Consider the following 22964-nt stretch of genomic DNA (forward strand, 5'->3'; position numbering starts at 1 on the left):
ATTAAATTCCATAAAGAAATGGCAGTGATGCAGCTGCCACTTCAAATTAATCAAGAAAGAAACAACGCAATTAAATATAGAGACTCAACATAAACACGTAATAATTCCATGTGCTGAATATACACACCAACTTTTTATGTTTTATTGCTTTTATGTAATGCCATCATCTTTTTTAATTCAATTTAATTTTGACTAATCTATTTATGAAACACTTCTTTTATTACTTTTATTTTTGTCCTATAAGTTTGACCCCCGAGGCTGCTTTGTCTGTCAATGAACTTTGTAAACCCTGTTTTAAAGATGCTATAGGAATAAAGTTCAACCGACAAACATCTGAAGCAATATATCAACACATGTTAGACATTGTTGTGTTGCTATTAATGAAAATGATATCGGGATAATTCTGGATATTGTTGTGTGGGTCTGCTGTGACAGATGTCTACTCAGTCCTTTGATGTCCTGGTAGATATCAGGTCTAAAAGGCAGCTGCTGAATCCTTCCACAGGGACAAAGTTCAGTTTGTGTTGTTTTATGATTATTTTTAAACCCATGAATCCAAAAGCTGCTGAATTAGAAAGTGAAATATTCCATTATGATCCCTCTGAGCTGCTTCCTGGCCTCGGTCCATCATCACAGGATGATCAAAGGCAGCAGCAACATGGTTCTGATCACGTGTCCACACAGCCACACACATTTGCTGTGTAAACATGTAAACAAACATGTAAACAAAGCTTGTACACATCACACTCCATCACAAGGCTGTGTGTTTAGCCGGTTAGCCCCACAGACGCTAGCACAGACGTGTGGACGCTCCCTGTCCACACGTCGGGTTTAGCTAACGTTAGCTAAACCCGACGTGATTTCAAAATAAAGGTTTAAATCGCGGACACCATCGGAACACGAACTTCTGGTCCTCGTGACGTCAACGCGGTTTGTCAACACGTCGGGTTGAGCTAGGCGAGCTGACGTCACGGGGTGACAGCACTGATCGATCGGTAACGTGACGTTTTTCGTCTTTAAATCGCGCAGGTGGAAGTTTCTCTGTGAGTGAGAGGAAGTGCGCGTGTAGCTGCACGAGACTTCACCTTCACCCTCACGTGCACATCCTGCTCGGCTCGCGCTTACCTTTTGTTTTGACTGTTTTCCTCGACTTGTTTCCCAGCAGCCATTTTCACTTTGAATCCTCCGCTCTCTGCTCACAGGCCACGCCCATCGAGGCTGCCATTGGCTGTTTGTCGCACGTAGGCGGGAGCGATTGGCTCTGATTTGCATGTTCCTCGCTCTGATTGGTCGGTTTGAATTCACAGCGTTTGACAAAGGGATAACAACATGAACGCGTTGATGTAGAGAGAGGAAGAGAGAGAGAGAGAGAAAGAGAGAGAGAGAGATGGATAGATGAATAGAGAGAGAGAGTGAGTGTGTGTGAGAGAGAGAGAGAGGGGGGGGGGCGGAGAGAGGGAGGGATGGATGGTGGAAGAGAAATGGAGATGTAGAGAGAGGGACGGATAGGTGAATATGAGAGAAAGAAAGAGAGACAGAGAGTGAGAGAGAGAGGGATAGATAGATAGATAGACAGATAGATAGATAGAGAAAGAGAGAGTGAGAGAGAGGAAAAGAGTGAGAGAATAACACAAAATAACACAAACTGTCCTACACAACAGGCCCAAAATGTCCACTGTCTTCAGGACATCATGTCTCAGACACTTTCTGTCCCTTGCCTCTGCTGTGAACCTCCCATCATCAATTATTTCCCAGCATGCTGCTGTTCCCAGAGGCTGCTACAGTCTCCCCCGGTGGTGGTTCTGAGGTGGTGGTCGAGAACGTACAACTAGAATCTTCATCTACGTTTGTATAAAACGTCCTCGGGTCAGTTGTCTATTAAATATGGTAAAATGTTTATTAAACAGTTTCCTCAGAGACTTAAAGATGCTCTGCTCTTCATCAACTCTTCTTCATTCTGTTAATGTCTCAATTCACTTTTCTTCTGGTGGTTTCCATTATGTCAAACTGGTGATTTTGTTCTTTTACCTGCACCAAGGACGAGATGTTTCCACCAGTTTGTTTGAAGAGGAAAGAAAAGCTGAGTCATGATTCCAGTGAAGTCGGTGGAAGGATGTTTATTGAGCATTAAAGCAGAGACAAGTAGAAACAGAACTTTTCTCTGAGATGTTTTTCTTCTCGTTACATCTGGTTTGTCACAGAGGAAATGATCCATGTGTTTGACTCATAGACTGAATATAAAGGCTTTGACTGGGATGTGCTGCTGTTATACTGCAGCGCCACCTTTGGGTCAAAAGTAGAAAAGCCACCACCGCTCTGCACCTGATGCAGAAATGAAAACGTCCCATTTTTAAGTCCAGAGTTTTGATCTTTTGTGTCAAAGACAAAACTCTGATTTTAAACTCAAAGTGATTTCAACGTGTTGAACTTTGTGTTGAACTAAATCAATTTGTGACGTGAATCCAGGAACTTTAAGATCATAAACAAACATATACACAGAATGTGGTTCTACACACATGGAGACACACTGAGGGACAAAGGTGGACAATAATAAAGACAAACTTAAACACACTGTATGTGACTCTTTGTAGAGGGTTTATATATTCTGCTTGTGTTGTGTCATTTCAATAAACACATTCTTCATGTGAATAAACAAAATCGGGGCAGGAAGGTTGCTGGTTTGAATCCGGTTCAGATGGGGTCTTCCTGTGTGGAGTCTGCATGTTCTCCCCGTGTTTTCTCCAGGTGCTCCGGCTTCATCTCACAAACACATGCAGATTAGGGGTTGTGTAGATTGGAGACTACACACAAGCTGCTGCTGCTTCAGCCTCTGGATCCTCAGGACACAGCTCAGCCTCCGTCCACACACACTGTCCTCTTCACACTCACCTCCAGTCAGACCTCCACCTCCACCTGTTGAGAGAAGAAGACATCAGTGTCACAGAGACTCACTTCATCAGCTGTGAGTCAGTGATGCAGCTCATCCAGTAGAAAGAGCAGCAGGGACTTCAGTCCTGTTCAGAGGTGGAGCAGCTTCCTCTCATGTTCACGTGTTGGAATGAACACGCTAAGAGCTCAGTGTGTGTCCTCTGCATGTCAAAGTGCAGAGTGGACACCTGAGAGGTGGATTTACTGCTGTTACAGGTGAAGCCATGTTTCACTGTGTGTTGATGAACATCTGCTTCTGACAAACTGGGACCAGAGGAGACAGATGGACCTCAGCAGAGGTTCTGCTCTGTATAAAGAGCTCCTGGTTACCATGTGATGAGGAGAGGCTTCAGTCCCACTGATCTCAGAGCTGTGACAAAGATCCACCTGATCAGTTCTTCACTGATGAAGTGAGAGGACAAACTGTCTCAGATCAGATGAAGACGACACCGTCTCTGTCCCTCGTGTGAGGCTTTCTGCTGTGGTCCAGCTTGTGTAAGTTACAGCGCCCCCTGGTGGCATCTGGTAGAAATATATTACGTGACCACGACATAATAACGTGTGAATGAGATAAATAACTCGAGGCCACGAGATCTGAATCTGTTGTTTACTAACAAGACGAGTGGAAGACAAGAAGACATACACTGTCTCACTGTCTCTGAGGACACAAACTGTCTTTAACGACACACAATGTCTCACTGATTCGGAGGACACAACCTGCCTCACTGTCTCTGAGGAGACACACTGTCTCACTGACTCTGAAGACACACACTGTCTCACTGACTCTGAAAACAAATACTGTCTCAATGACTCTGTGGACACACACTGACTCTGATAACACACACTGTCTCACTGTCTCACTGAGGTCATCTGGTGTTTTGGTGACAGGATGAGTCTGGAGACATTGAGATGTTCTGGGTGAGTTAGAGATCAACTGAACCAACCAGACGTTGATTTAAACTTCCCTTATCCGTCCCTTTAAGGAGAGTGTGCACCACACAACAGTGTAGAGTCACTGTGGTCAGTGGGCGGAGCTTCTATACGGGTTGATCTCCAACTTAACCTGGAGCAGGTTAGCTGTTCATCAGAAGTTACCATGGTGATTTACCTGGTTAAGAAGTCGACGAGCTTCGTAGAACTGAAAAAACTAAACCTGAAGTTAACCTGATAACCACAAATCCTGCTTGGTAGCACAGACCCTGGATCTGTGATACTGACTGTGTTTAGTAAAATACTGATGAAAGCAGCGTGGACTGACTTCAACCATCTACTGACCACAGAGTCTCCAGTCGACAGGTTGGACTCTGCTGTAGATCAAGCAGCTCCTTCACTCCTGAGTCCTGAAGGTTGTTGAAGCTCAGATCCAGTTCTCTCAGATGAGAGGGGTTTGACCTCAGAGCTGAAGCCAGAGAAGAACAGCTGATCTCTGTCAGACAGCAGCTCTCGAACCTGGATAAAGAATAAAACTTAACTGTAAATTAATGAGTTCATGTGGGAAAAATAACAGACACATATTCATGTCAGCACAGACTCATAACATGGAAGATAAATATGAAATCAGACATGTTGGACTAAAAACGAGTCCTGATTCAGTACAAGTAGATTATTTGGACCCGGTCTCTGTCCTGCAGATCAGTTTAGGAAATCCAGAACTAAACTCAGTGTTTAACAAGTAGCTGAATACTGAAAATGTCTCAGATTAATTAATTAATGGATTCAAGTTATGTATGAAGAAGAATGATGTTAAATTAGAATGAAATGAGATCAATTGGATATAAATGCTTTTTTATAGATATGAGATCGACAAAAGTCAGTCAGTGATCTGACCTCAGAGTCTCCAGTCGACAGGTTGGACTCTGTAGAAAACCACACAGCTCCTTCACTCCTGAGTCCTGCAGGTAGTTGAAGCTCAGATCCAGTTCTCTCAGATGAGAGGGGTTTGACCTCAGAGCTGAAGCCAGAGAAGAACAGCTGATCTCTGTCAGTCTGCAGTTATACAACCTGGATAAAGAAATATGAATATTAGAATGTGTCCTCCTGTTGTTGTGGATCGTCATCATGTCAACACAGACTCTCAACATGCTGCTGACCTCAGTTCAGTCAGTGACCTGAAGATAAATATCAGATCAGACATGTTGGACCATTGTTTCATTCATCAGCTTCTTCTCTGTGTGTTGGTCACTGAGCAGGTTTGTGTAATTAAACACTGTTTAAAGTAGGGATGGCTCCTGATGTCACTTCCTGTTTGTTTCTATACTTATATCAACTGTCCAACGTGTTTCAATAAGAATGTGTCTTATTTTGAAAACCTGAGGAGGACGAGTGCTCGGCCTCAGTCCACATGTTATTTACTGACACTTTCTCAGTGATCAGGAGCAGGTGAGTGCAGGTGAATGGACTTGATGAGGTGGACGTGACTGACAGGCTGGGTGAGTGACAGATGACTGAGGGACAGTGAGCAGAGCAGAACTGAGACAATTTAAATAAATAATGACCCAATAAGAAAGAAAGTCTGAAAAGTGAAGAAGGATTTAAGGACCTCAGAGTCTCCAGTCGACAGTTTGGACTCTCCAGTCCAGAACACAGCAGCTTCACTCCTGAGTCCTGCATATCGTTGTAGCTCAGATCCAGTTCTCTCAGATGTGAGGGGTCAGACTTCAGAGCTGAGGCCACAACTTCACAGTGAGTCTCTGGGAGTCCACAAGCACAGAGTCTGTAATTAAAGAAAATATCAAATCTTTGAGAATTAAATCAGAAAACACAACATTCATACAAAACGTGATCATGTGACCCTCACCCTGGTAAATCCCCTCTTTGTTAAAAACTCCTCAAGAGAATCCTTTCATATTTGGTTCAAGAGTTCATTCAGACTAACAGAGGAACTCATTAGACTCAGGTGGTCAGAGGTCAAAGGTCAAGGTCAAAAAACAGGTTCATGGCCTCTTGAACATAATATCTCAAGTCTGTCTTCAGGGGATTTCTTCACATTTTGACTCAAAGAGAAACTGATTTGATTTCAGTGGTCAAAGGTCAAAGGTCACAGTGACCTCATGTTATTGTGAGGGACGGACACTGCACTGGTTGGTGGTGGAGGACAAACGCAGAGTGGGAACTCTGGTTTGACAAGAGAGAAGAATAAACTATATTTCTTGTTTCTTCAGTTTCAAAGAACCGTCAGTGATCGTCTCCTCACTCTGTTTGATCACAAAAATATATATATATATATATATATATATATATATATATATATATATACTGTGTGTATATATATATATATATATACACAAAGTATATACAATAATCTCCCTTGGACACCACATGGTCGTATGTCTGAACCCTCAAACTCCAGCACAGTGATCACATTGGATTTCACTCTCCACATCTGATCTAGTTGTTCTCATATGTACATGAGAAAAATGAGACACACACACACACACACACACACACACACACACTCACACACTCACACACACACTGAGTGTATTTGAAGAACGACTCATCTTCACTGATTGAACATGTTATTGATCATGTCTGGACTCACCGGGCCTTCCTGCAGTTCCTCACAGCTGAGATCAGTCTCTGTCGACCCTGGACTGATGTTCTGAACTTCTCTAGGTCCAACTCATCCAGAACCTCCTCTGACATCTGCAGCATGTAGGCCAGAGCTGAGCAGTGGATCTCAGAGAGTTTCTCCTTTGATCTGTTCTCTGACGTCAGGAACTGTTTCATCTGCTGATGAACTGAGTGGTCGTTCATCTCAGTCAGACAGTGGAAGATGTTGATGCTTCTGTCAGGAGAACTGTTACCACTGTCCATCTTCTTCAGGTTGTTGATGACTATCTGGAAGATATCTGGATTGTTCTCTGTCCGACCCAGCAGGCCTCCTAAGACTCTCTGGTTGGACTCCAGACTGAGGCCGTGAAGGAAGCGAACAAACAGGTCCAGATGACCATTTGTACTGGTGAGGGATTTCTCCATGGTTCTCTTCAGGAGGTCATCCAGGGAGAAGGTACTGTCTGTGTTCCCATATTTCTCAAATGGTCCCAAGAAGTTGTTGAGTACTTCTGTGTTCCTCTCGGTGTAACAGTGGAACATGTAGACTGCAGCCAGAAACTCCTGAACGCTCAGATGAACAAAGCAGTAGACTGATTTCTGGAAGATCACACACTCTCTTCTGAAGATCTCAGTACAAACTCCTGAGTACACTGAGGCCTCTGGGACATTAAGATCACACTGCTCCAGGTCTTCTTGGTAGAACATGATGTTTCCTTCCTCCAGATGTCTAAACGCCAGCCTCCCCAGCTTCAGGAGAACGTCCCTGTCAGCCTCCGTCAGCTGCTGTGGAGTCGTCTCATGTCCCTCACCGTACTTGTTGTTCTTCCTCTTTGTCTGAACCAGCAGGAAGTGTGAGTACAGGTCAGTCAGGGTCTTGGGCAGCTCTCCTCTCTGGTCTGTGGTCAACATGTGCTCCAGAACTGTAGCGCTGATCCAGCAGAAGACTGGGATTTGACACATGATGTGGAGGCTCCTGGACGTCTTGATGTGTGAGATGATTCTGCTGCAGAGCTCTTCATCACTGAATCTCCTCCTGAAGTACTCCTCCTTCTGGGCCTCAGTGAAGCCTCGTACTTCTGTGACCCTGTGGACACATGCAGGAGGGATCTGATTGGCCGCCGCAGGTCTGGAGGTTATCCAGACGAGAGCCGAGGGAAGCAGATTCCCCCGGATGAGGTTTGTCAGCAGCACGTTGACTGATGACCTCTGTGTGACCTCAGACACAAGCTCCCTGTGGTTGAAGTCCAGAGAAGGTCTGCTTTCATCCAGGCCGTCAAAGATGAACAAAGGTTTACAGACAGCGAGCGTCTCTGCTGTGAGCTTCTGTAACGCTGGATGGAAAACATGGAGCAGCGTCAGAAGACTGTGCTGCTGGTCCTTCACCAGGTTCAGCTCCCTGAACGAAAGCACAGCCAGCAGACCCACATCCTGGTTCTCTAAACCCTCTGCCCAGTCCAGAGTGAACTTCTGCACCGAGAAGGTTTTTCCAACGCCAGCGACGCCGTTGGTCAGGACGACTCTGATGCTGCTCTGCTGGTCAGTGGAGGATTTAAAGATGTCGTGGACCTTGATGGGAGTGTCCTGGAGGATCTTCTTCTTGGAAGTCGTCTCAAGCTGCCACACCTCATGTTGAGTATTAACCTCTTCACTCTGTCCCGCTGTGATGTAGAGCTCAGTGTAGATCCTGTTGAGGAGGGTTCTACTTCCTGTTTCATCAGTTCCTTCAGTCACATGTTCACATCTCCTCCTCACACTGAGCTTATGTTCATCTGAAACCTCCTGCAGACCACGATCTGCTGAAAGACAAGAAACAATGTGAGAGACAGAGAATCTGAGAATCTGCTGATTGTTTTCATCAGAAACAGAAAAACTACAGAAAATAAAAGCTTTTTAACTTTGTGCTTTTCTAACGATGTTAAATGTTGATGCTGTATGAAGGAACAAAATAAAACCACATGTGCTGTTGTCAGAAGTGAAGACATCAGCAGACACATGTACAGTGCTGCTCTGACCGGCTGTCTGACCTCCAGCTCCTGTTCTGGATCTTTGTCCACACTGGGGACAGGAGGAGTCTCCTGAAGAACCAGACTGGTCCCAGTATGAGGTGATGCACTGTCTGCAGAACCAGTGTCCACAGCTGGTGGAGACTGGATCCTTTAGGACGTCCTGACACGAAGCACAGCAGGACGACTGCTCCTCCTCAGAAACATGACTCCTCTTCCTCTCCCTGTGAAGACATGTCCTGATAACTCACATGTCACAGTCACAGGTTGTCATCACTTCTGTCAAGGAGGTTTTGTTTTCACCCAGTATGTTTGTGTGTTGGTTGGTTCGTTAGTGGGATTATAAAAAATACAGATTACCAGTAAACTTGGTGGAAGGTTGTGGTCTGTGAACCAGATTGGGGGGGGGGGGGGGGGGGGTCCTCTTTCACAGACATGTTCAGAGGACAGATGTTTACCAGCGTGTGGAATTTGGTGCAGATCCAAATCAAAATGAGTCTCTAGTGGATTTCAAAGTGGTTTCATAAGGAGCGTGTTGGTTCTTGGTGGAGGTCTGAGCTCTTTGAGTGATTCTGAGAGATTAGTCACCAACTTCAATGAAGCTGTGTCCTAATGCAGGGGCAACACTAGAGGAAACTAGATCCTCTTCAGAGCAGGTCCCAGTAGAAACAGTCTCTTACTCTGTGGGTGAGGGTCCAGATTCATTACTGAAGTCTAGAGGAAATCCTTTGGACCAGTCACTCTTCAGAGACAGACAGCTGGACCCTGGAGACTCTGCTCTCAGTCTGTGGTCCTGACCTCTGCAAACACAAACATGTTTTTATTCAGAACTCATCATTCACTGGTTCATTCTGTGAGGATTCAGTTTGGAGCTTCACATGTTTGTAGCAGGTCTCTTACTTTGTGTGTGAGGGTCCAACTTGCTCTGAAGTGTCCTCGTCCATGTTGCACCGGCTGCGGCTCAGTTGTGGTTCAGGCCACGCTGCTCTTCTAGATATTCAAGGTCTGGTCTATTTCCTCTGGTTCTGCGCTCAGTTTACAGCAGAACACATTGAAATGATCTTTCACACCAGTTTCAATGTTTATCTGAGTACATATACAAGGAAATACAGTGATCACACCAGAATCCTCAGGAAGGCTGTAGTTACATTAAAAGTAAAATACTTCAGGTAAAGGACAAGAGTCTCTCTCTCTCTCTCTCTCTCGACGTACTACTGTAAGCAAATAGCGTCACTTCCTGTTTTCCTGAGCTCACAGGAATCAGGACAAACAAGTTCAAGAAACGCACCCAAAAATTCCCAGCAAGGACACACACACACACACACACACACACACACACACACAAAAAGACACACACACACACAGGTGACTGTAACGTATGATGGTGAAAAACAAGTTGTGTTATTAAACACTTGATGAACAGATGAAGATAAAAAGTGAAGCTTTGAGTTAACTCTGTTAATTAGTCCTTTGAAGGCTCTTTGATCCAGACCTGCTGCTCACATCTGTCTCTGGATCCAGTGAAAAACACTGACTGTAAAATAATATGAATGAATAATATAAATGTAGCTGAACACTCACCAGCCTCAGACTTCACGTCTCCTCCGTCTGCTCCTTGAAGTTAGAACGAGTCTGAACACTTTCACTTTCACTGGAGGCTCCTCCCCCTCACTGCAATTACTGGAAATCACATGACTCTGTCTCTCTGTGTGTGTGTGTGTGTGTGTGTGTGTGTGTGTGTGTGTGTGTGTGTGTGTGTGTGTGCGCGCTTGTATTACAGACGTTAATACTAACAATAATAATGTATATACATTCATTATAATTATTGTTATTAACTGTAACAACATCATGTGAACTCGATGAAGACGTGTTTCCTTGAGATCGGTCTGATCCGTCAATAGTTTGTTAAAATGTGGAAAACTCCCAAACGGCCCAACTCCATCAAATGAAGCCTGAGCTCAAACCCATGTTTCCTCCTGTGAGTTGAAGGTTGTCGTATTTGGTGTTGGAGCTGAATGTGTGACTCCATCTGCAGAACTCTGCCACGTCAGGTCACATTCATACAGTCCAGTCACAGTGTGGTTTATAGATCTAGAGAAATACAGCTGCATTGTGTTGCATCATTTGACCGTTGTGTATTTCAATAACTGCTGAGATTTGCATCCCAACAGTAACAGTGTTTGACCACAAGGTGTCAGCAAAGAGCCAGAGTACCTAGTTGCAGACAGCATGGTTTTCCCATCAAGTCTAAACTGGATGAACTGGAATTCCACCATAGAAACTACTTTCTATGAAAACAAGAAATAAAACTGATGTGAGTGAAAATTCTATTTCACAGAAACTTGACCAAAGCCTTTCTCATCTTTTCATTGGATTTATTTGACATGTAAGAAACACTCGTTTAAATATAAACACAAAATACTAAACTCTAACACATGAAGGAAGAAAACCATAGAAAATAGAATTCTTAAATATACATCGTCATGAATAATAATTATTAGTTACATGGCAGAACTGATAAGATGCACATAACAGAAAATCAACACAGAAAATGCACGATGTGGTATTTGTGTGTAACAGTATATTTTGTTAAGATATAATAAAGGTAGTCAAGGTGATGTGCATCATAGGAAAGACAAAGGAGCTTCCACAAAAACTGAGAGATTATTTCATCCCACCTGAAGGGCCTTGGGTAGAAGACGATTCCCAAAAGAGACATCATTGGGAGCATTATTCGGAGAGAGAGAGAGAGAGAGAGAGAGGCGGGGGGGAGGAGAGAGAGAGAGAGAGAGAGAGAGAGAGAGAGAGAGAGAGGCGGGGGGAGGAGAGAGAGAGAGGGAGGGAGGGAGATAATTTTTCTGATTATCATCATTATTATTGTTTTATTATAACTAATATTATTCACTATATTATTTATTCATTAATTCTATTTTATTTAATTTCAAGTTTCAAGGTGAATATTGTATAAAAACATACATTTTTATATATATATATATATTATCCCAGAGGTCTTCCAGTCAGCAGGAACCACATACAGTCAAACCATTTAATAACAATTTGTAATTCTCTGATTTTTTATCCTGTTCAGTCCAAAGTGTGAAAAGAACAAATTTATCTTTATGGACATTTGTATTGTTTGTTCGTTTCTCATTTGTATTCAAACAGCTCGACTCCACCCTGCTGTGTAAAATCTAAATGATCCCTCAGAGGCTGAGGAAACCTCCCCTGGTAAATCTCTCCAGCTGCTCCCGTGTCAGCTGGTGAAATGTAGGTCAGGTTACATCAGGTCTAACTTCTCCTGACGTGTTTCTGCACAAACTGCTGCTGGAAACCTCAGAGAACAAGAAGCACATGATATAAAGAAAAGAAACATGAGATCTGTTTGATGCCTGAATATCACAAAGCTTATTTTTATTAATGGAGCTTCATCTGAACAACTCCTTTTATTCAAGTGAAAAACACTCAATTCATTATTTCTTTTTGCTGTATTTTATTCTATCTTTACTTTATTATTTTATAGTTCTATCTACTTATTTTCTAAGATTTTATCTTGTTCATTTTATTTTTAATGTTTTTATAGATTCATCCCTTCCCTTCTCATCCTTCTACTGATTTTATTCTTCTCTTTTTTACCCCTTTTATTTTACCTGAAAGTTTTTAAACTTTCTTTTCATTTGGTCTCAATGATGTATTTTGAGATTTGGCCTCATGCAACTTTATAATCTGAAGAGAAAATAGATTCTGATTCGGAGGAGGAGTCTCAAATGAAGCTGTGCAGCTCAGAGTGGGAGAAACCAGTTTGTAACTTTCTTTGCGGTGGCACCGAGGATCTGGATAAATCTCTGAAGGAGGAGGAATCTTCTTCTCTGGCTCTTGAAGGTGTGACACCTCCGAGGAGAAAGAATCAGGCTCCATATGCTGAGGTAATCCGGGCCAGGTGGTCCTGTCTGCTCCCATTAGAGGAGCCTCCACCGTCCCACCTTGAATCCCAGAGCTCCAGCAAAGTCACTCCATCTCTCGTTTCCTTCACTCGGAGGCTTTTCCTCTGAATGCATGGAATTCTATCAAGGTCAAGATTTATTTCTGCATGTGAACCTGTGTGATGCTGCGGAGTCACTGGGTCAGGACGCGTCAGGAAGGATCAGAAACCGGATGAGACAATCAAGACCTTGATCCTCATTAACGCTGCAGCAGCTCCTGTTCAGACTCGGGTGGACACACACTCACACACTCACACACTCACAGACTAACACACTCACAGACTAACACACTCACACACTCACACACTCCCAGACTAACACACTCACAGACTAACACACTCACACACTCACACACTCACACACACACTCACACACACACTCACACAAGAGACAACACATACCTTCTCATTGTTATAAACTTTAATCAAGGCTTCTGAACATTCTCCCATGATCAGTGATGGCAAGGATAATAATAATAATATTCAATAAATAGATAAATACTCTACAAAGTACTGGTCGCATTGGGGGTTTAAAACAAGTGAAAAACAAAATAAATACGAGTCAAAAAATGGTTTGATCCGAGTCCGAGTCGCTGCATCGATCCAACCTGGGTCCGGGAACGTTTGTGGTGTTTGTTTTAACCGGCTGTGTGCCTCAGACGGGCGGGGTTAACAGCACCAGGCTGAGTTCAGAAGGAATCAGGTAAGTTTGAAGAAAGATTAGCACAAATAAGGATCCTCCTATATGAATATTATATCAAATATAATTCTGCCCACAGGAACCCACACATACAGAAGCATATTTATACTCTGCACTTTTAAAGCTCTGGTTTGTCTAATTGGCATAATTCACCACAAAGAGGCCACATTTAAATTTGTTCTTTTCTATTCTCAGAACATTTTAAAAGGTAAATGTAGAGTGTATTAACTTTCTGCTCTATGGAAGCACTGGTTTGACTGGTGTCTGGTTGAACATCTCACTGTCCTGACTGGGTTTCTAGTGGATCAGTGACCACACGTCTCTGCTGGAGGCCACAGAGCAGCAGACGTTTAAGTAAAGATGGGACGAAAAGAGGGAAATCCTCGACGCAGCAGAGGAGGAGACATCCTGTCCCTCAGTGTCTCGTGTCCCTGGATGCAGCTAGTTTCTCCTCAGTGGAACCTTTGCATTTAAACCCCACCCACCCTGACACCCAGCAGGTTGAAACAAGCATCCCCTGACCCTGGGGTGGGACTTGTTCACTGGAAGTCACAGCTCTGCTCTCCCATCAGACAGTTCATCTTCCTCCACCAGGTCTCTGACACACTCTTGATCTTGTCTGGTGTCTTCCTTCTCAGAGTCGTCCTCTGCTGCTGGACGCTGCTACTGTCCGACTGCTGGATACTGGCCAAGATGGCCGAATCAAACGCATCCTTCAGGTTCTTCTGGGTCAGCGCCGAGCACTCGGCAAAGCTCACGGCCCCGAGCTCCTGGGCGAGCCGCTGGCCCTCCTCGGTGTCCACCGGCCGCTGCTGGTTCTGTGCCAACTGGATCAGCACCTGGACGTCCTCCTTCAGGTCCAGCTGGGTTCCGACCAGGACCAGGGGGGCGCCGGGACAGTGCTGACGGATCTCAGGGACCCATCTGTCCATCAGGTTGCGGAAGGAGCAGGGCCGCACCACGCTGTAGCAGAGCAGGAAGACGTCTGCGTTCCTGTAGCAAAGAGGCCGGAGACGCTCCAGCTCGTCCTTCATGAGGTCAAGAGACAGAGAGGTCACTCAACTCAGACACTAGAAAGATGGAGTCTGTGTTTCTTGAACAAATCCCCTGAAATAACTAACGTGTGCATCTTGAAAGACTTGTCAGAAATATACAGTTTCATGTTGTTTCTCTTGTTTCCTGAAATGGAGGGAAGCTGAGGTTTTAATCAGGAGTCAAACCGAAGGGAAACTTGTTTATGGGGATTATGTTCATTGGCGAATAAACAAGGTTATGGATTTCAACAGCAGGTTCATTTTTCAACCAGTGTTTGGTCTCTAACTTTGAATCTAATCCAGACGTGGATATTTGAGTTCAATTAATTTTATTCTACCTGGATTTATTTGGTCTATTTACTGTTTTCACAAATAGAAAATAAACTAGATTTAGTTCAGAGTCCATCCAGATCAGGTTGGACTGATTTGCACCAGTTTACCTGCAAAGCTGAACTGATTAACTCTGTTCTCACATGTAAGATTGTGCTAATCGGCTCTGGATGTTAATATTAACTGTTTCACAGTTTCAGGAGTTATGTGGCAAAATGGAAAGAGAATATGAACCTAGATTCAAATCTTCAACTCAGAGGCCAAGTTCAAATATTCTTCTCTTCTTTTTCAGGAACATTTTAAAGGTCAATTTCGGAACAACAACAAAACCACTCAAATTCTTACTCTGGTATTAAACTGCCTTTTGATTCTGTTTTCACTAAATCAACCAAAGAAATATTTATTTAAGATTGTATATGACTGATTATGCTTATATAAGAATTCAGGGATTAAAAAGTATTTGGATCAGGCAGAGTAACAGGACTGATGCTTTAACTTCATCAGGCAAAAGACAAACTGGGTGAATTCTGTTGTTTCCTGTTTAGGTTTGAAAAGTTCACATTCTAGTTGTGCAGCTCAGTCTCATGTGAAACGAGGCGGGAAGGGGGATGAACCAGAAGGGGGCGATGGAGCACAAAGTGACAGAGGGGGCAATACCAACTCACTTTATTCCTGCAGGGGGCGCTGTTTACCGGGCCACGAAGAACTTAAACTACAGGGTCTCCTCTCAGACTACAAGCTGTCTGCAGGGGGCGACACACACAAACAACTACACACGTTTAGGTGAAGGACCCATTAGTGACTTACATTGATTGATCCTTCGACCAGCCCCCATTTCTATCATGACAGAGCAGAGTGATGAAGAAGATGAAGAGTCTCAGGCTATAAACACACGCACCTGTTGTAGAGTCACATATTAAATGTTCCTCTGAGTGTGAGGGAGGAAATTCAAACCGCTCACCTGTCCGGCCATGTCACAGAGCTGCAGCCTCACTGGTTTCTCGTCGACCACGACCATCACTGGGAAAAACACAGTTCACTGAGCGCGTTGGAGCTTTTTCTCCTAGAGTAACATGAGCTGCACCAGTTTATCAATGAGATGAAACATAGACACGTGCACAACCACTGTAAAACATCGCATGTGGTTGATGTACAGACAAGATTCACGTTTAAGGCTGGTGCGTAAAACCTGTGCGTAAAAACCTGTGCGTAAAGCTCAAGCTCAGCCGCACAGATTACATATCTACCTGTGAAGTTGTCAAACGCGGTGGGAACATAGTCTGTCGGGTATCCGTTGGTGGTGTAGCTCACGATGAGGCTGGTCTTGCCCACGGCTCCGTCCCCGACCAGCACGCAGTTCACCTTGCGCTCAGGTGCGGAGCCGGAGCGCCGGCGCCGCGCGCACAGCGGGAAGTCGCGGTTCTTGAAGCGCCGAGGCGGGACCGGAGGACCGTCTCCCCCGCACACCGGCTCGGACACGCGGCGCGGCTTCTGCGGCCTCCCGACATCCTGCGGCAGCATGGCTCACTCTCCCTGAGCTGGAGAGGATCTGTCTCAGGTCGTGTGACGCCTCAGAGCCGCAGGAGACTCCCGGCGAGCTCCATCCACTGATCACGTGTTTCTGTCCCACTCGCAGGTTGTTTACCGCAAAATAAAAACCATCTCCAGCGCCACAAACATCACTCGGTCCATGAGAAGCGTGGTGGCGCAGCTCTGAGGAGCACACTGGCACAGCCGCCGGGGTGTGCGCTCAGCAGGAGCCGCTGATTGGCATTCTCCCTGCATCTGCTGCGGGTGATGCCTAAGAGGCTTAGCGCGCCCTGCGCCATATGAAGCTCCAGAGCTTTCAGCTGAAGTCAACTAAGCTCAGGAGACTTTATCCCACAGGCCGCATGCAGCAGGGCTCCATCTGGAAGGCCAATTACAACATGGAAGTGAAACATTCACATGCTCAAGAGTTTTCAAAACAACAAACTGTTTAAAGTTCATGTTGTATCATCAAAGGAAGTGAGAGCAGCTGACTCTATTTGTCCTGTAAATTATATCTGATCATAAAACATGGACAGAATCTGCAGCTGCTGAATAAATTAGTTCTAATATAGTTCAGACAACAGTTCAGTGTCTTTTTTCTGATTCTACTTCTGTCCTGTAACATCCAATCAATCCCCCCCCCCCCCCCCCCCCCCAGGCTCTCACCTCCACCTGGAGAGCTGATCTGGTGGAGTGACGCCCCCTGGTGGTGGAAGCCAGTCAGGGGCTGAAGAAGCAGGTTGGATGAATCATCATTTCTTGAGATCCTTTAAAGAATAAAGATCTTGATAATGATGTGACAGAATGACTGGAATGTAACTCTCAAACGTGAAGGCCACACTTTCTCTTTAGCAGATTGTGATTGATTCTTTATTAAAACCTAAAGTGTCCTGATATATTAAAGTAATGTTTTATTCTCTCGTCAGATGAAGAGAAAGAAGAACTCATCACAAAATGCCTCTGTGGTGTTTCCTCTCGTCTGCAGAGACAACATGACAAGACAGCAAGTGTGTGTGTGTGTGTGTGTGTGTGTGTGTGTGTGTGTGAGGCACAATGTGTTGCCATGCACTGGACATCAGTGACTGGGTGTGTAAACATACATACGCACACTGGTATAGGCCTTAAACTGCGCCTCCTCCATGTTAGTAGGTGGGACATGGACCAAGCAAACAAAAATACACGTTAAATAAATGTTTGTCAAAGATGTTTCTGTCGTTTCAGGTCGTTGTCATCACACTGATGTTTGTTCAAGTGTTTCTGATCAGTTTGGTTTTAGTTAGTTAATCAGTTATTGAGCTGAGACGGACTCTGGCTCCGAGTGAGGTCACTGGTGCAAGATGGCGTTTGAAACCGGGATTGTTTGGGCTTCATTTCTGGAAGTGGAGATGATTCGTCCATCTTTACTTGCAGTCCATGATCTCCACAGATGCATGATATTATTGTAGGATTCGGGTGAACTGGCCCTTTAACCAGCTTCATGTGTTTACATTTGACGGAAGAGGAAATCAAACCTTTTTCGGAGAATGTCTCCGCTCCTCACGAAGACAGACGTGTCACAGCAAAGCGTCACTTGGCTCCGCGACGGTGAAAACCTGCCAAAAATCATCTTTAACCAGGCGCCGACATCGCTGCTTAACAGGATTAACCAAGAGTCAGGGGAAGAACAACAGACACCCACCAGCTCTGTGAATGGAGACATCGGGCAGGCCTGCACCATGAAGCTGGCACAGGACCCAGATACCCATAACCCTGTCAACACACACACACACACACACACACACACACAAAGCTGCTATTCTATTCATGTACAAACAGACACACAACCCCCCCCCCCCCCCTCCTTCCCCAACATCTGATAAACTAGACACCTAATCAGAATCTTTGGGGACCCTGGGCCTCCTTTTGGAGTTTGCAGACCAGGCAAATACATTAACTCAATTTAGAGTTTGGGATTAAGGACCCACCCTTACCCTTATAACACGCACACACACACACACACACACACACACACACACACACACACACACACACACACACACACACACACACTGTCATCCCCTTCCTCCACCCCTCTGCCCTTCCTGTTTCCCTCATCACTCTTTTTGATGCGATCAGCTGAGCGCTACCTTCTCCTCTTCTTCCCCTGCACCCTCTCTCTCTCTCCCTCTCTCTTCCTCTCTCTCTCCCTCTCCCTCTCTCTCTCCCTCTCTCCCTCTCCCTCTGGGGACCGGGCTGCTCGGCCTCTATAGTTATGGGCCGGGGCCATCTGTCACCGTGCGCATTCACGCAGCCACCAGAAGGCCGCAACATGTGCAGATTTAAATGGAGAACCCAACTTTCCCAGGACACACAGGCCTGACCCCAGCAGCCGCTGCAGCCCCCCCCCTTCCTCCCCATCGCCCCGTGCCTCCCCCTCCCTCCCCCTCTTCTTCTCTCCTCCATCCCACGACCATCAGCACCACCATGCAGCATCCCTGCAAACCCAGACCCCACCCACCTGCTACACCCTCAGTCAGCACGACCAAGAAATACTGTCTGCATGTGAATCAGTGAATTACCCCCGCCCACCCCCACCCCACCTCACCCCAAACATCCTGGACCAATCAGCCCCCCCCCAACCCACCCCCACAAACCCTCCTCCTAAAAAAGACACCCCACTAAGTGTGTGTGTATGGTAATGGCTGTGCAGCGTGCATGAGCACCCTCTTTACACACAATGATGGATTTCAACATTACAGAGCAGCTGATGGTGGAGGGGGGGGGGAGGTGATGCAGGAGGTGGGGTGAGGGTGAGAGGAGAAGGGGGTGAGGCAACTCCTGGTGCATGTGTGAGAAAGAGAGAGATCAGCTGATTGGTAAAATTGATAGTGAGGGTGAGAGGGAAAGGATGAAGGGGTTTGTGTGTGTGTGTGTGTGTGTGTGTGTGTGTGTGTATGTGTGTGTGTGTGTGTGTGTGTGTGTTGGGCAGCGTTACGAGTGTGTGTTGTGGTTTTGGTGGGGGGGGGGGTAACAGGATTGGTCTTGTCTGTGGGACTCATGGGGAGGACAATGGGAGCGCGGGGGGTGGGGCGAGTGTCACACGCTTTTGCTTTGTGGCTCGGTCAACAGGCGTGTGCCGCGGGTGTCGTCTCGCCTCCCCTCGCCTGCTGTCCGACTCCAGGAGAGGACCGGCAGCCATGAGAACCGGGGCCCCGGGCCCTTTAATGAGGGGCGTGCTGTTTCTTATCAAAGATGGACAAGCCATCATTACAATCATCATTAGAAGCTGCACAATGGAGAACGCCTCCCTCAGCAGTGGATGAGAAGTCCTCAAACAGAGCTGTGGTGGTGGTGGATGACTTTTTAAAAAAGCACAACAAACATTAAACTGCATGATTTGGATTCAAGGATCTTCTGTTACTCTGACTTTAGAACTCTTTCACTCCACTGAACATCTGGAGGCAGCTGCACGGTGGAGTCGACACGTGACGGTGAAAGACGCCACGTCTGTCGTATCAAGGTGGAGTTTGAGTTTTGATAGTAAACCTTTATACTAACAAGAACTTTGGAGCCCCTGTGAGAAAACAGCAGGAGAATGTCCAGACAGTTCGAGTGCAAGCGAGCGGACGTGTTGATGAGGTTTCTAACACGTGACAGACGTGAATCTGGAAGAACACAAACATCTCAGGATGAAGAAGAGGAGCTGGACACGTAGAAGACGAAGACGTCCACTTGGAGAGACGAGGAGATTCCAGATCTTCTGGTGATGAGGGCCGAAGCCGGTGTGGACGAGCTGTAAACAACAACACTGATCTTTCCAGAGCCGAGTTTAAACGTCATGTCCGGCCTCCTGCTGCTCTACAGGCTCCGCCTCCTGCTGCTCTACAGGCTCCGCCCCTCGCCTGGATGTTCCTGTTGTCCCTGATTGAACTTAGTCTCTGACAGGAGGAAGTTCTGACCCCGTCTCTAATTAACTGTTTACAATTCCCATCATGAAAACTCCAACATGGAGAATCTCTTTTCTTAACGAGAGTAGATTCAAGTCTCCAGGAGAGTTTGAAAGAATCTGTGATCTAATGCCTTTTGAATCGTCCCCCGTCTGAATCCATAAATTTGATTTGTGGTAATTTCCATGGAACAATGCAGCTATGAGAACACACCTGAACAGACGGGGTGGACGCCACAGAGTTAATCATATGAATACAACTCCTACTTGATAAGAACTATGATTAAAGATTATAACCTTTTTTATTGTCTGAGTCCAAAGGCTAAATTCCGAGCTGTAAAGGACAGAAAACTATCTGAGGTCTGAAAGAAAAACTATTACAATCTGTTATCTCAGAGAAACTCAGAGGAAAGATCGGACTTCACAACGTTGACTCAACGAGAGGCCACGAGTCTCGACTCCAAACTTCTCCCCAGCAAACTGCGGTAAGCTACAAACCATCAAACTGAAATTACGATCTGTCTTTATCTGTTTCATCTGCCGTCGAGGGGCCGGTGGGGGGGGGGGGGGGGGGGGGGACTCGTCAGGGTTACCGTGTCACGCACCGTAACCCTGCTCCGGGTTTGTCATCATTAATGTTCGTCCAAAAAAGGTGTTGCTCCGCCGCGGCCTTTCTCAAGCGGCTCCTCCAAGTCCTTTTTAATGCTCTGCTGGCCTGTGGCCCTGGCCGCAGGGAGCATTGTCATGGTGCTGAAAGTGGAGGGGACACTGGGAGGAGGTGAACGAGTGTGTGTGTGTGGGGGAAGGAGGGGGGGGGGGGGCATGACGCTGCAGCAGTGGCAGCTGGCGGCCCAGCTTGCAGGGGCCATCTCCTCACAATGGAGAGCCTTACCCCTGGGGCCAGTGATTTAGGACAGGGCTCTCTGGACAGGCCCCTGGAGAGGAGGCGAGAGGACACTGGCTTTGGAGGAACGCACCCTCCCTCTCCTCCCACCTCCACCTCCCCTCCCTTTCCTTGTCCTCTAAAGCTTCCCTGCTGGTTCCAGTGCCCCCCCCTCCAGCTCCTCCACACACACACACACACACACACACACACACACTCCTGACACCCTCCCCTCATCCCAACGTGGCTGAGCTCCCTCCAGGGACGATCGGGCCGGCCTCTGGACGGGGAGCATTCCTGAGGTGTAGCACGCTAACGCTAGCTGGACACAATAGGGGGATGACAACAGGTGCGTGTGGATTCTCCGTTGTCCTGCAGCAGCAGCTGAGAGACAGGGACGGGGACAGGGGGACGGGGGGGGGGGGATTACAGAGCCATTATCCACCGCTGCTGTACCGTCGGGCTGTCGGACCTCTGTCCTCGAACAAAAACAAGGGTTTTTTATGTGTAACCTGGTCTCGTACCCACCCTGCTCCGACAAGCCTCTCTTTCATCCTCCCACCCCAGCTAGCACCTGCCGCCCCCCCCGGGCCCTCAACCAGCCCAACGGCCACTTATCCAGAGATGGATTCAATTCAATCCAATCCCAACTGCAAGAAAAAGCTGAGTCCACTTGTTTAAAACACCCACCACTTCATATCGGTGCCATAGAAATTATCCAGGCAGCCACCTCTGTCCACCCCCCCACCCCCCCCCCCCCCCCCTCCCTCCGTCCCTCTGAATTATTGTTATGTCTGAAATGAGCAGTCGTACAGCAGATTGTTTGGTGCAGCCACTTGATATAACCGGTGACAATGCCTCTAACAGAGCAAGTGTCCTGGGGGGATAGGCAGTATTTGGTTACTGCATCCCTGATCTGTCCCCATTGTGGTCCGCCCTGGGTCCCATGGAAGGGTGAAAAGGGGTTTTGGGAGGGGGACATGTGCGCATATGTGGGCCCACGACGCAGGTGCCTACATCTGTTCATTTCTGGGCAGATGCTCATGGTTGTAGAGATAGAGAGGGAGAGTTAGAGGGAGAGAGAGAGAGAGGGGAGGGGACGGGAGGTGGACGTCCTCCATTTACTCCCTCATCATTCATTCTGGTGATTAAGCTCGAGTTCAGAGGGAGAAATGAGCCGTTGCACCCGAATCAGTAAAGTTTAATAATGTGATTCATAATCTGCTGGTTTGGTTTCTGGTTCGTCCCGAAACGTCCAAAACCCACAAACTACGTCCCAAAGGACAATCTGTCTCCACGTTCACAGAGCTGCTAACCCCACATCTCCATCCACCATGACCTAGAGCTGAAGACACTCTGTCAATTGTTCACTTCACATCACTTATTTGGATTAGTTATTGTTCTGCCCTGGTAACGGAGGCTAATGCTGCTTTTCTTCCACAAGGAGGTCACGTGACAGGAGCCTGACGAATCAGAGAAGGCTGCGCCGGGACCGAAAAGATCCAATCAGCAAGAGGCTGTGAGTTTCTACGTCTTCATTTCCAAACGTTTAACGTTTCTGACCGTCCAGATTAAAACGCTGCCCTGGGATCTGTAGCGTTTCCAAACTTCTGGGACGTCAGGAGCATCCAGGGCAGAATATAAATTAATTTAATAGTTTGGATTTGACCTCAGACTCATTTCCCGGCACCGTGGAGGATGGAACAAAGTTATTAACAAGTCCAAGTTGTTATTTGATATATTTTTGAGGCCAAAAAATGTTTATGTTTTGTGAAAAGTCATCCTGGATTGTCCAGAGTCATGAAAGAAGCCACACCCGGCTGCCAGAGGATATTCTCTGCTTTCCTGAAACAGCTTCAACTGTTAAAATCTATTTCATTTACAGATAAATTGTAATTAAATAATAAAAAACTATAGTTACTGAGGAGCCCTGATTGGTCTAATTTGACTTATTAGATCTCTATATGAATCCTATGATAAGAATGAGTCACCTTTCACCTCATTAACAGGTTCCCTCCTACAGGAATCTGTAATAATCCCATAATTAAAGTGGATATTGATTGAGTTTTGCTGAGTTTGTTTAACCCTGCAGCTCCT

At 46.2% G+C, this 22964-nt stretch overlaps 2 protein-coding genes and 1 long non-coding RNA gene across 5 annotated transcripts in view; 1 reads left to right on the forward strand and 2 right to left on the reverse strand.

Moving 5' to 3' along the window:
- Positions 1–2091: 2091 nt before the first annotated feature.
- LOC133954002 (NACHT, LRR and PYD domains-containing protein 12-like) lies at positions 2092–10147 on the reverse strand. Of its 2 annotated transcripts, XM_062388241.1 has the most exons (9): positions 10068–10147; positions 9387–9572; positions 9167–9286; positions 8508–8710; positions 6470–8276; positions 5468–5641; positions 4756–4929; positions 4204–4377; positions 2092–2913 (listed from the first exon to the last, which is right to left on the reverse strand). In XM_062388241.1, exons 2-9 carry the CDS (start codon positions 9428–9430, stop codon positions 2886–2888), a joined length of 2724 nt encoding a protein of 907 aa, XP_062244225.1. In that variant the 5' UTR covers positions 9431–9572; positions 10068–10147; the 3' UTR covers positions 2092–2885. The 2 variants fall into 2 exon arrangements, with proteins under 2 accessions (XP_062244225.1, XP_062244226.1); XM_062388242.1 differs by lacking the exon at positions 4204–4377.
- A 2731-nt stretch (positions 10148–12878) lies between these two features.
- Positions 12879–16373, reverse strand: LOC133954102 (rho-related GTP-binding protein RhoU-like). Of its 2 annotated transcripts, XM_062388400.1 has the most exons (4): positions 15777–16372; positions 15491–15549; positions 15337–15366; positions 12879–14193 (listed from the first exon to the last, which is right to left on the reverse strand). In XM_062388400.1, exons 1-4 carry the CDS (start codon positions 16048–16050, stop codon positions 13705–13707), a joined length of 852 nt encoding a protein of 283 aa, XP_062244384.1. In that variant the 5' UTR covers positions 16051–16372; the 3' UTR covers positions 12879–13704. The 2 variants fall into 2 exon arrangements, with proteins under 2 accessions (XP_062244384.1, XP_062244385.1); XM_062388401.1 differs by lacking the exon at positions 15337–15366 and having other exon boundaries at positions 15777–16373.
- A 3943-nt stretch (positions 16374–20316) lies between these two features.
- The window catches only part of LOC133954141 (uncharacterized), a 5597-nt gene continuing 2949 nt past the window's right edge, over positions 20317–22964 (forward strand). The window contains exons 1-2 of the long non-coding RNA XR_009920752.1: positions 20317–20469; positions 22312–22386. This is a non-coding gene — a long non-coding RNA (uncharacterized LOC133954141). The remainder of the gene's footprint in view (positions 20470–22311; positions 22387–22964) is intronic.

The sequence above is a fragment of the Platichthys flesus genome, chromosome 5 (assembly GCF_949316205.1).
Source record: "Platichthys flesus chromosome 5, fPlaFle2.1, whole genome shotgun sequence".
Classification (NCBI taxonomy): domain Eukaryota; kingdom Metazoa; phylum Chordata; class Actinopteri; order Pleuronectiformes; family Pleuronectidae; genus Platichthys; species Platichthys flesus.